At 30.8% G+C, this 13,763-nt stretch overlaps 1 protein-coding gene across 1 annotated transcript in view; it reads right to left on the bottom strand.

The window, feature by feature from the left end:
* The window catches only part of LOC126819252 (death-associated protein kinase 1), a 111,946-nt gene that overhangs the window by 4,478 nt on the left and 93,705 nt on the right, over nt 1-13,763 (bottom strand). Inside the window, exons 11-24 of the mRNA XM_050547189.1 lie at nt 13,375-13,473; nt 12,604-12,702; nt 9,189-9,287; nt 8,494-8,592; nt 5,902-6,000; nt 5,507-5,605; nt 5,211-5,312; nt 4,979-5,077; nt 4,495-4,572; nt 3,673-3,865; nt 3,366-3,476; nt 2,599-2,793; nt 2,014-2,273; nt 1,572-1,760 (exon numbers count right to left, since the gene is read on the bottom strand). Coding sequence (XP_050403146.1) covers nt 1,572-1,760; nt 2,014-2,273; nt 2,599-2,793; nt 3,366-3,476; nt 3,673-3,865; nt 4,495-4,572; nt 4,979-5,077; nt 5,211-5,312; nt 5,507-5,605; nt 5,902-6,000; nt 8,494-8,592; nt 9,189-9,287; nt 12,604-12,702; nt 13,375-13,473 — 1,821 coding nt within the window. The remainder of the gene's footprint in view (nt 1-1,571; nt 1,761-2,013; nt 2,274-2,598; nt 2,794-3,365; nt 3,477-3,672; nt 3,866-4,494; nt 4,573-4,978; nt 5,078-5,210; nt 5,313-5,506; nt 5,606-5,901; nt 6,001-8,493; nt 8,593-9,188; nt 9,288-12,603; nt 12,703-13,374; nt 13,474-13,763) is intronic.

Raw genomic sequence — 13,763 nt, forward strand, 5'->3', positions numbered from 1 at the left:
AGGCAACAGCGTTATCGTGATCTGATGTTACATTCAGAAACAAAAGTGTATCTCGCAAACAATATTTACAATCATCCATTTATAAAAGTGGTGCATTTTATTGCATCTATATGCCATAGACAATAAAGAATATAGCATACAATAATATTATATAACATTAGTAACTTATAACTAATGAAACATTTTATTTAGGATAGAATTGGAATATTGCTTAGAAAAATGGGAATTGGAAAATATGTGGAGCAAATATTCATAAAAATTAAAGATTAAACAAGTTGAATTTTGAGCAACACTTTACAATCTAAAACAGTTAAAATACACTCTAAAATAAACAACAAAGATTTTCACATTTATATCATACTGGTATCTACTGTTTTTGATAAAAATTACATTACATACTCTTTCACAATGCGAACAACAAGAAATGTAGACTACATGAAAAGATATTTTTTTCACATGTAGAAAATATTGGTGCAGCAGCACAAAAAGTGGAAATATTTATGAGGGATAAAATACATTTACAAATTTACAAAATATAATTCTAAAACAAGAGAGAGAAATGGGGTTTAACTTCCACTCACTACAAACTAGACCATTTTGGGACTAACTTGGTATAATTTTATTTCAACAGTTAGCTTGCACATAAAGGTTTTTTAGCAGTGGGAGGAAACCAGAGAAAATCCACCACATTGGATAAGGGAGCTTACTCCTTGGCATGAACAAACTTGAGATCGAAACAACGGCACTTGAATCAATGACAGACCTTTCAAAATGAAGAGATTGCTGACAAATTTATTTTGAGATATTTATGTAAATATTTAAAGGCACACATGTACGTAATACAGACATAGGAAACATGGTGTAAGAACATCACAACTATATTATATTGATGGTGCAACAAACGTAGCAAATTATTACCACTCCTGATGTTCTTCTTATAATGCGAAAGACCTGATGATAATAATAGTGCAATAAACATGTTCAAATTAACTGGTGATCAAATTATTTAATCTAGCAACCGTCACATGATAGCTAGTAACTGCCTCTAAAATCGATAATTGTTTTAAAGTCTCTGAAAGTCATCTGAGGAATTGATGAAAACTACAATATTGTAATAGTTGAATCAATAAAAGGAAATCTGTCAAAAATTAGGTCAATTATTTTAAAAATACAAAGACATGAGGAATTGTAAATTTGTCAACATTCATCATCTTTTTTTTCATGTTATTGTCGAAAGCCAGCGCCAACCGTAATCTTTTGATTGTTAATCTATTCAATCTGATTGAACCTAAGCTGTGAAAATATCTATCACTGATTTTAGATTCATACTAAAGATGTGAATGTCAAGCTAAATAAAATACAAATATCATTAGCTTCTCCTTAATATTTGATTCTTGCCATGCTAACAAGTATCAGTAAAAACATAATGGTGATCCAATTTTGGTACATTTGGTCAAACTAGTAGAAGTAGGCTTATACTAACATAGTGAGAGATTGAATTGGTTAGATTTTTAATCAAATTTTTCACAGCATTTCACTACAGAAGGGTTATTTGTCAAAATTATACATACCTCTCCTGTTAGTTGTAGTTGTTCTGCCAATAATTTCATGTTTTCTTCTGATGCTAGAGGATTGACTTTCAATCGAGTATATTCTACAAACTGTTGCCATGACAATACTGGATAAGCAACAGAACTTTTACGCCATAACGGTAGTTGAGTAACTACAGCATCCAAAAACCCACTTGATTTAGGTAAATTCTGTATGAAAAAAACCCAACCCAAAACCATATTATAGTTCTATAAACATTACAAATACAAAAGTACAATAAAAGTAATAGTAACCTTCATTTTGATAAATATTCATCAGATTAAAACAAATTGCCTTATATAGAAATTGGAAATCCCAGCATTAAGACTAACTGGATGATAATTACAGAGGGCGATCTTTCCACTAAATTTATTTCCTAACTTTTAATATGGAAATGAAAGCAGATTAAAAATAAACATTTACCGAAACAATTTCTGCCTTTAATTCAGCAAGTTGAACTTTGAGAGCTTTCAGATCAGCAGAACTAGCATTAGTAGTATCAATAACAAACAGTTTATTAACAATATCCAAATCTGCTTGAAACATCTGTAATACTTTCTCCATTATTATCTCCCCTCCTTCAGATTCGTATTCTCCTTTACTATTTTTAGGACAACCTTTTTTATCAGGATGTGTAGCTACTATAATAACTTTAGCTGTATTTTGTAGTCGTCCACAATGGCCTATAGAAAAAGTTACCATAATGATTTCATATTAAATCAAATTATATACTTGTTATCCATAACCTTTCTTAATTATAACTAAACAAAATCATAAAAATATTCATGAACGGTTATTTTAATCAAAAAAGGGTTCATTAATAATAACATTATAATTTACTGCCTTCATAACAAAAGAATGCATTGCCCTGTTTTATAGATAAAATGACTTGACATCTTAATCACGTCACCAGTTAAATATTTCATGTACATGTACAGGCAGTGGAGGATTAACTAATACCAGGGTACAGACTGCAGCAAGTATTTGCGATAATAAACAGTTACCTACCTAATGGGAACTGAGGAGGTACTCTAGCCTTCAGAAAATTCAACCAAAAGATAACTTGGGCTAATTGTTCGTCAAAGGAATCTTGAAGACTAAACATAACTTGATGAATACAGTTAGTATCACCCAGGAAATGATCATACAGCATATAGTAAGGTTCGTAACCTGAGAAATCCCACATACTTAAATCTCCTACACCTGTAAACAGAAATTATACACAGGTGAAAAAATTTCTTGATACACAGAACATAGAAATACGCGCGCACAGTTTATCTAAAAGGAAAATTTGAATGTTGACCAATTTAAAAGGACTTTCAAGAAATCTGATCACTATCACATTCACAAGGGTTCTTCCTCCATACCGCAAATGCTTCACATCAAATTTGAAAGAAGATGTGTTAAAATCTATAGCCAAGGTTTTTGGATAAAAGTGGATTTGGACCTTTTGTAAATATTGTCTGGATAGATATTTCTTTTAGAAATTCAACTTTAACAGTATTTTAGTTTGTGAGGTCGAATAGATTAAAAATCCCTTAAATAATGATCAGAAAGATCAAAAAAGAGAAAGATTGGTTCAATCATCCACTCAACACAACCTGGGTGATTTCAGGTCTCAGGACTAAGGGTCTAAACTGGAAAACTCTAAAAAAAACCTCATGAAACACTTCATCTTGTCAGATACATGTGTATGGGATGTATGACAGATCTTATAATGTACACCATCATCTAGCACCCAACACTCACACTACAAAAAAAATAAATAAACATACCTTGTACATTGATCTGCTGAACATCAATACCTTTTGTATAAACAGGATTACCTACAGAATAATTTAACGGTGTTGGAAGACTGAACTGTCGAGATAACTTCTTACGAGATCCTGAAACAGATAAATCATTTAAATAACATAACTGACATTTTTCAATAAAAATGATATTTCAAAAGATATATTACTTTTCTTATACTTGTATACAGAACTTATACTTTACTTTTCTGCAATAGAATGTTAGTCAATAAACATAATTTAGAATTCTATAGTACTGCAAGGTAACTAGTAAGATACAGGAAGAAATTACCTGGGCTTTTACTAGGAGTGTTAGCCTTAGATGTATGATGGCCACGTCGGAAGAAACTTCCTAGAAATCCACATTTCATAGTTTCTATGAGAGCAGATTTACCAACACCTGTTGATCCTAATAACTTTAACTTGACTCGACTTAATGGTTGTACAGATTGTATTAACTGGTTTATGAGAATTTGTCCCTTCTCCTAAAAACAAATAATTATATAGATTTACCTTAATGTCATTTTTAGAAATATTATATAGAAATTTATGCATTTCATGAGCAAAAAATCAAATAAAAACGTAAGTAGAAACCTCTATTCAATCCTCATTAAAAATTATTCTAAAAACAAGTTACAAGACCTTTAGTTTAAACATACATTATGCAAGAGCTAAATCTGCCTATTACAAGTCTTTATTTAGGCTTCAGATGTTATAGAAATTATTAATTAGAAATTTATTTACAAAGGCCTGCCAAGCGAGGCTACCATAGCCATTGAGCAGGTCACTTGATAATCGAGAATATGTGGTTGGAGTTATCGTATGTCAATCAAACGATAGCCAATTCTCATAGACGGTGCAGACACAATTGATGCCTATTTCTAGCCCAAACTTCCAACGGTGACAATCCCGTTCAGAACAAAGTAATTTGACTGAAATCTTCAACATTTTTTTTTAATCATCTATTTTTGAATTATTATAGCAAGAATGGCCAACTCTTTATAAAACACTTAACTAATGTATATTTAAGGCTATGAAGTAATGGGGCTGTATCAAATGATGCCTAAATGTTCAAAATAAACCCAAGAAATGCATGTAATAATAATAAACTTACCCCTTTAACCCTGTTTAATAAATCAGCTATAGCAGTAAATCCCTGTGCTAAGGCCATAATTTCAGCAGTAACACCATCCTGAAGAACAAACAACATCATCATTAAAATTTATCAACCTGGTTTTAGCACACACATGCAATGTTTGTTATGTTGCCGATTATCATTTTAATTTTCTTTTCAAATTTTGTTGATCTATAAATATATTTATTTTATGATCAGTAGTGGAATACCGCGTTTTATCAGTGAAATAAAAGTGTTATTCCACTGGCTAGTTGTTTTTACCTAAAATGATTGTAAAATCATAAAATAAATAGAACATTTGTCGTTTTGTCATGAATAACATATTTTATTTCATCTCTAAGCAAGAAAACGTTTATATTTTCACTCATGCAACGCATTCGTGAAAATATAAGTTTTCTTGCTTCTCGATGAAATAAAATATGTTATTCATGACAAAACGAAAAATATCCTCTATTTAACTTACTTTATTTGGAATATCTGGATTGGCACCAGCTTGTAGAAGACAGCGACAAATTTCAATATGACCAGCTTTACTGGCAAGGTGAAGTGGTGTTAACCCATCCTGAAATTATCATTAATAAGAGTGAATTATTAATTACTCCTTCTACTTGTCAGATACATTATAATGCATAACAGAAAGAAAACCTCACCACAATCTTGAAAAAAAACAAAAAACATAATAAGAATTGACTTACGCAACTAACAGTATCTATTTTACAGCCATAATTACACATAGTCTGTACTACTGAAAATAATCCTTCTCTAGAGGCAGCATGTAATGCACTTTCCCCAGTTTCCTGCAGAAAAAAGATTTAAAAACTTTCAAACATTCCTATATAATTGTACAATGAGTGTTCGACAGTTAACTTTAGCATGGGAGTTTTACAAAATATAAATTTTACATTAACTTTAATATCTAACGTAATGTAAATTACTTATTTTATAGCTCTATTATTTTATTATTAAAAATTCAAAACAAGAAGAAATTTACCTTATCAATAAGATCCATTTCACAACCAGCGTTTAATAAAAGTTTAGATATGGAGGAATGATGTCTGTTACATGCCATGTGTAACGCTGAACTACCGTGCTGTAAATAACACCCAAATATAATATTTAGCTATTTTATTTAAAACATTCCTATAAATAGTTCTTTTAATACACTTTTTTGATAAAATTGAAAACATTTATTTACAATTCAGTATTATCCTTTCATGTCCTTCTAACCTAACATATCCTGTGTATTGAAAATTAAACTTTTATGAATATTAGAGTCTTTACTATCAATAACTGCAAACAGAATTTCCTTTTTAATGGCTATAAATTGTAGAAGTATGTTAAAGTGGTCCCTCTTTTATTGACACTAACATTATAATAAAAACATACCTTATCAATATGATTTAAAGGAGCACCATATTGTAATAAAATTTTAACACATTCTAAATTTCCACGAACCGATGCGTTATGTAAAGACGTTTCTCCCTCCTGCAAAACAATGTACACATGTAATATTAGTAATAAATTCAAAGCTCTCAATATAAATATAAATAAGTAATATCAAATGCTTTAATAAGAGCTTGAATACCCTATCACTACTAACTGCTAAAAAAGATGGCTGCCAGGCAATAAAACATACACGCACAAGTAGTCGAGAAAGTTATTGCACTTTCAGGCAATAAAACATCACTCACAAGTAGTCGAGAACATTATTGCATTTTTAATCTTAAGGCAAATGAAAAGCAAAATCTTTATACTGTAACAATAAATAATTATAAGAAATTGTTACATTGCTGTTTCTTCATTTTACTAGTATATATAATACATATAAATTTCAAACCAATCTGATTAAAATACAGATTTATATTTCGTTTCGTTTTTTTTATACTTCCGATGGCCTACACTACATGAAGATCTGACAAGTTGTACTCGAAGGTCGTGTCAGCGGTTGTACGAGCAGCTTATGACCTTATGACATCAGACATTGATTAATCAATCAGCGTCGATGTTTCTAGTGGTTTACCCACAGTTCTGTGCATGGCCTGCCAAGAAGTCGCCGTAACAGACCGTTTCATTGGCTTATCCCTCACTTCAACCAAAAGGCCAGTAATATAACAACTCATCCAGATTCTAGTGTAGTATTAGTAGTAAAGACAAGTAAAACGAAATTTTGAAATGAAAACGAAATAGGATCTGTGTTTTAATCAAATTGATTTCAAACAGTTTGGTCTTTAGATGGTAACTTTTGTTGTTAGAGCATTCACAAAATTCTACAAAGTGAAATAGGCTTCATAGTTTAATAACAGATTTAAAACAGATTAGATGATAACTTTTGCTGTTAGTCTTCACAAGATTCTACAAAGTAAAACAAGGCCCGTAAATTGTAGAAATTTAATTGGTTTCTTTAATTCACTAAACTGAATAGTGAATAAATTTCATACAGATTACATTTGTCTTTAGAAATACAATTGGCATCTTTGTTTCACTAATTCAAATAACAAATGTAGATTCTACAGTGTTCACAGCAATATACAACCACATTTAAAAACAAAACAAAAATTGCAACTGATAAGTATCTTTGAGGAATTTAACCAGTGGTTGCCAGGCAAGATATGCACGATTATCGAAAGGAACCAAGATCTTTGTGATATAAACATAAATTTAAAGTTTTATCAAAATCGGATAAAAATTGTGGCCGCTAGAGGGTCCAGTAACTTGATATACCATATTTTTAGACTATTTGCGTACGAGGGACGGCCATTTTGTCTGGCAGTTTTGGACCAATTTTCACGAAATTCAAACTCAACTATCATTAGGGTGGAACAGTGATATATTAAAAACGTTTTTTTAAATCGGATAATAATTGTGACCTCTAGAGGGACCACAAGCTAAAAATATGATTTTTCGTACAATAAGGGTCCATAATTCAGGAAGTTACAATCCAATATTCACGAATATCGAAAGGAACCAAGATCTTTCGGTTATAAACATGTATTTCAAGTTTCATCGAAATCAGATGAAAATTGTGACTCTAGATCGTCCACAAGCTAAAAACATGAAGTTATGGTCCGATACATGCCAATATCAAAAGGAACTGAGATCTTTGGGAGACAGACCTATATTTCAAGTTTCATTAAATCTGATAAAAATTGTGACCTGTAGAGTGTCCACAAACAAATTGAGGATGGATGGACAGGGGCGACGGCATAATATGTCCACATGAAAGGGTGGGCGTATAAAAATGAACCCCTTTAAATGTCTGCAATATGCAATTTACATAAAGAGGGGTCATAATACATGGTATAGATCTAAAAATAGTCGTAATTCATTCCAAAACTGAATCGAGCTACTGGTATTATAAATACATTTGTTAACAGATTGTGTAGTGTTTGTTAAGTATTTCACAGCATACACCCTCAATGACAACATCTCAGTTAATTGATATTTGCTCAAATAATGCGCGCAACACAAAATGCCAACTAAACTATTAGTAATGAGCAGAATTTTTTTTTTTTTTGTGGGATGGGCGGGGTCTTAAATTCAAGTCACAAAAGTTAAAAGTTAAATTAGTAAGCTCAACATATTCTTTACTAGTTGGTTTGCAAGTTTTCATATAAAATTTTATACATCTTTCAATATTTACATGCATATGACAGTCCAAATATTGAATTAGAAAGACCTTAAACCAAGTTATCAATATTTCATCATCCCAGACCAGAAAAGGCAAAAGTTTTGACTATGTAATTTGTAAAAGCAACATCGCAACTTGGTTGTTTTTGCTCGATGTCTTCCTACTTCATCTGTTTAAAAGAATTGTGAACTCACATATTTGCTTAGTGGACAATATTATATGCGCTGTATATATTTAAAAAGAAAAGTGTGCTGAGAATCAATTAATTAGCCCTTTCCTATAAAAGTGGTTGTTATCAAAATACAAAATATTAGGTAACAAAGATAGAGATAAAAATACGATGACTATACCTTATTCTGAATATCAAAGAGAGCACCGGCTGAGCACAATGTTTGTACAATATGAACATAACCATGCCAACTGGCACTGTGAATTGGTGTTTCACCAAGCTATAGGAAAAAATTGGCCACAATCACAATCAGAAACTGAGTAATAAATTAAGATGGCTGATTCATATCTACACCAATATCTGATTATCTTATACACATTGGATTCGTCAGAATCTATCATTCAATCTACGACTTGGCCAGGTCACATTTTCGTATTTTTGGTTAGAAAAACAAAATTAGAACAACCTTGGTTATTACCCTTGAATTCATCACCCCAAAATATTACCAATCACCATTGTTAAAATTCAAAACAATAATCAATTATTTTTTGAGGGGGACACTTCAATTTTATATCTTTTATGTATTTTAGTCTTTCAAATAGCAGTTATTTTAAGAGAAAACATTTTTAAAATGGAAAATAAATTCTATTAATCACTAAGGAATGATATATCATGCAATAACTGTAATAATTAAATTTAAGCCAAACAATTAATTTTAATATCAAGGAATATACATGCTTTTTTTTATTGTTATATTCAGACTCTTTAGTAAAACTGGCTAATCAAAAACGAATTCAAAGCCTGTCAAAAATGTTTGTTTTTAAAAAAAAAAATAATAAAACACCCAAAAACAATAGAAAATGGTAGATTACTTACACTGTCCTGAACATTGATTGGAACACCTAAACTGCATAAATAATCAACAACATGGCTATGACCATAACGTGAAGCAACATGTAAAGCTGTTTCATTCGACTGAAATAGAGAATTTTTACAAAAAAATCAGATAATGCTCTCAGCACTGGGGGTCATCTTGACAAAACCAACATTAAGTCTGAATGTCAAAGGATGCTGAAATATCTAAAAACAATTTTGTCTTCAGACTATATAAGCCACAGACAATCCATATCTATAATAATGACTGTGTCTGGGGTATTAGTTATATCTGCAGATATATTTGTTCATGTCAAATCGTCTGCTAAAGCCTCCTACACGATTTATCTGTGTTAACTTTGTTCATGTGACACGACGTCTGTCAAGTATGGTACATTATTAACATGAGTTGTACTGAGAATATCAAGTCAGTTCTGTTTAAATTTAAGCACATCTTTCAGTTTACACATACCATACATCCATGGTTGTTCACCACAAACAAACTAAAATCACGCACTAATATGAAGGTGTCATAAAATAGTTGAAGTTAATCCTATGGTAATAATGAATAGTTTTCTCTCTAATGGTTTGTACATGGGTGTAATCATACAAAAAGACTCATTAGGGTCTCACACTGAGTAAAAAATAACAATGCATAGTCATAACTTGGTGGGGTTTTTTACCTATTTTACAAATTTTTTTTTTTCTTTGAGTGCCTTGGACGAAAGTCATTGTCACCTTCTATTTCAGATTTTCGAAAATTCGTCACCGAGATGGTCAACAACCTTACACAATTTGCGTTCAAAAAGAGCAGCCATTTTGGCCGGCAGTTTCATTTCGATTTTCCCGAAATTTGAACCCAACTTACACTGAGGTGTAACGATGATATATTCAAAAATTTTTTCAAATCAGATAAAAATTGAGACCGCATTGAGACCACAAGCTAAAAACGCGATGTTTGGTACAATCAGGGGCCATAATTCAGGAAGTTATGGTCCAATATGCACGAATATCGAAAGGATCCAAGCTCTTTGGGAGATAGACCTATATTTCAAGTTTCATCAAAATTTACAAATTTGCCCTGAATATTCGAACAGCTGAGGTCAATCTGATTCCAAAAATATAAGTTGCATTCAAAGTTATCTCATTTAATCTTTCGATATTTTTCCCGCCACCTGTTGAGTTCTTTCCCGCCATTTTCATTTTATTTTGTGATGTGACCCGTTTTTAAACGAATTGATCCATTTTTCTGAATCTTCTGGAACGAGACATCAATCCGATTATGGCAATACAAGTCTCAGTTATTTCCCTTTATTTTTTCACCCAGGTGAAATGTTTCTCGCTATATTTAGGCTTATAACTTCATAAGTTTTTGACCGATTTTAATAATTATTTTTTCTTGTTGAGATTCTTTATATAACCCATGACATATGACAGGAAGTGACCATGAATATGAAAGCTTTCATATCTGCCCGGTAGATCTAGTTATTATTATTATAACTGCTTGTTGCAGTGACTTAGAGAATAAAGCTATTTCAAACTTTCTGCGACAATGCGAAATGTCTGAAATCACCGGAGTTATCATTTTTAAAAATATACTGCCATAATTTTAACAATAATCATTGGATTTTAACTTTCAATACATTTTGGAATAGCCGGAGACAGGTCACTTAGCCACGCTAATTTTGATTTTTGATTTCAGCAAATCTTCGTAGATATTAGGCACCAAATTTAGAAAATTTAAATTTTTACAAAAAACTTTTTTATTTATATTTTTTGATGGTATTTTACACAGGATTAAAAAGTCATCGGACTTGAGCAAAAATGTGAACAATTTTTGTCGCAGTAATTTAAGTTGGCCACCATGGGCTAATTCAGTTTTTTGGTCCTAGATTAATTATCTATTGTTCAATTTGTATAAAACGAAGTTCATATGCTCAGTGGTCCCAAGTGTCATTTCTTTTGTTGCTGCTAAAGTTTCCTGTCAGCACCGGAAGTGAGGTAATTTTAGCAAAAACTACAATTTTGACACTTCCACAGTTTAGTACCACTTTTTGAAAACAAGTATATTTTTTTTTAAATCTGATATAACTAAATCTCAGTATTTTTTAATTTCGATTTCATTTTCGTGTCATTCGATTAAAAGGTGAAAAAAGGTGTAAAATTAAGCAAATTACAAGCATATTCCATACAAAGACAATCTATACCGCAGTTAGTTTCCAACTTGAGCAGTTGCTGAGAAATAGGCAATTTTGCATCTGTCACTTTTTATGTTTCATTTGCCTGTAAAAGTTTCAATTATTAATCAAATTTCAATTTTTTTCAACATTTGACTAGGTCAAACTAATATAACATTTTCACTGTATTTTTAGCCTTCAAAACAAATATTTTATTCAACTGAGTCGTATTTATTATTTGTTTATAATTAAGATATTCAATTCAATCAACAAACAGAATGAACCCATGTGTTCATATAGATATCACAAAGTAGTTTCTAACTTGTTCAGTTGCTGAAAAATAGACAATTTTCAACAGGCCACTTTTGAAGAATTTTGATCCATAAAAGTGTCGATTATATTTGATTATCATAAAATTTTCAACACATGATGCCTAATGCCATTTACGATTTCATAAAACTAATTTAATATTTTCATTATCACCGGAAGTAATGTCATTTTGGCAAAACCAGTATTTTTAGCCTCCAAAACAAATATTTGTTTGAAGAAAATGATATTCATTATTAGTATAAAATCATAATATCTGATTTCAATGGACAAATAGTATGAATCAATACAATCATATAGATATCAAAAAAATGTTTCTATCGTCTTCCCTTGCGTCAGGATCACTTTTTAAGTTTTTTTGCATTTTAATAAGGCTTTAGAAAAGGGTTAATTCTGTTCAAATTTTAATCAATTTTCTGTCATGCAAAGAACAATCAAAGTAGTTATTTCTGTTATCCAGTTTAAATAGTTTGTTGATAACGGAAGTGATGTCATTGTGTTGAGTCTTTGTTGTATAAATGGAACTGATACTGGTGCATTTATTGGCTAATTCTGCGTCCATTTTATAACGTGTGCAATGCTCATGTGGAAATAATAATAATAATAATAATAATAAAAACTTTATTTAATCTGTTTAACGTTTTCATCGTTACGGGAAGTGTTGTCATTTCAAGAGCAACGTGGCGCCGGTGAAATCCGTCATCACTGCGTCACAGTTCTAGTTTGATTCATATTTGCTAGTGAAGGTCCGATTTCAAAAACCAGAATCAACCCTTCAGTATAGAATGCCATAATTCATAATCAGACATGAAAACGAAATATCAACATTGACAATACCAGGATAAAAATAACTCTTTACTATATAAAGGTTGTTTAGTAAAAATGTTAGATTTTAAAATAAAAAGCAAATTTACCTTATTGAGTGAATCTAATGGTACACCAGCTTCATGAAAACATTTCAATACATCTAGATGACCCTGTCTAGCTGCTACATAGACAGCACTATCTCCTTGCTGATATATAAAAGCAGATAAATATTTAAATTCATACTTTGATTACTTTTTTTCCTGTCAGTGTATTTCGTTTAAATCAGTCAAATACTAAGTTCCTCTTCCTTGCATGTAATTATTTCTTTTTCTGTAAGCTTATGTAAGTAGTTTAATTCCAGGCATGACATAACACATGAAATACATATGTTGATAGCCTGGATACTAAATTTGATCATGTTATTGTTAAATTTAGGACATCTCTTGATCTTTATTCCAAGATAAGTGTTTATATCTATATGCTATACAGTATAAATTTTAAATAAATAACATTTCATAAATTGGTATACAGTATATAATCAATATATCCTGGCCTGTTGCTCTAGTATTATAATTCTACCCCAGCAATCACAAACTAGACTTCATTCAGTAACTCGCCATGTACAATCAATGTATTATCCATCATAAAATCCCATAATATGTACATGGTATCCTCAAAAATCAATTACTAAATTTGTTGAATTTTAAAAAGATTAAAGATTCAAATCTTGATTTGATTGCAGTGTGCCACTTATTAATTTAGTGTAAATAAATCTATCAGTATTATTTTTTCAAATGTGTAAGGGAAATATTTTCTAATCCAGAATATACCTACAAAACCATAAAAGAGCATAACACAAATAAGAGATAAAAGCTAACCTTGTCCTTGACAGCAATATCAACACCTTTAGACTGTAGAAACTTTATAACTTCAACATGACCACCACTGGCTGCCATATGTACTGCTGTTTCACCATGCTGTAATATATAAATAAGTTATTAAAATAATAGTATTTACCTCCTGAATGACAACTTATAGATTGAGGCTATTAACTAAACAATGCACCTATTATTCTGATTTTACTAGTGTCCATTATTAAAAGTATTAAATACAGGTGCTTCAAGGTAAAATAAATGGTATTTATTACGTCATCTATTGAACTGAAGTCCTTGAAGCAATAAATCTCTATGAATAAATAACAATTGAATGTACTGAAAAAAAACACCTCTGAATTTCAGTTGACAGTGACACAATGTAAAATTTACCA

The sequence above is a fragment of the Patella vulgata genome, chromosome 4, assembly GCF_932274485.2.
Source record: "Patella vulgata chromosome 4, xgPatVulg1.2, whole genome shotgun sequence".
Lineage (NCBI taxonomy): Eukaryota > Metazoa > Mollusca > Gastropoda > Patellidae > Patella > Patella vulgata.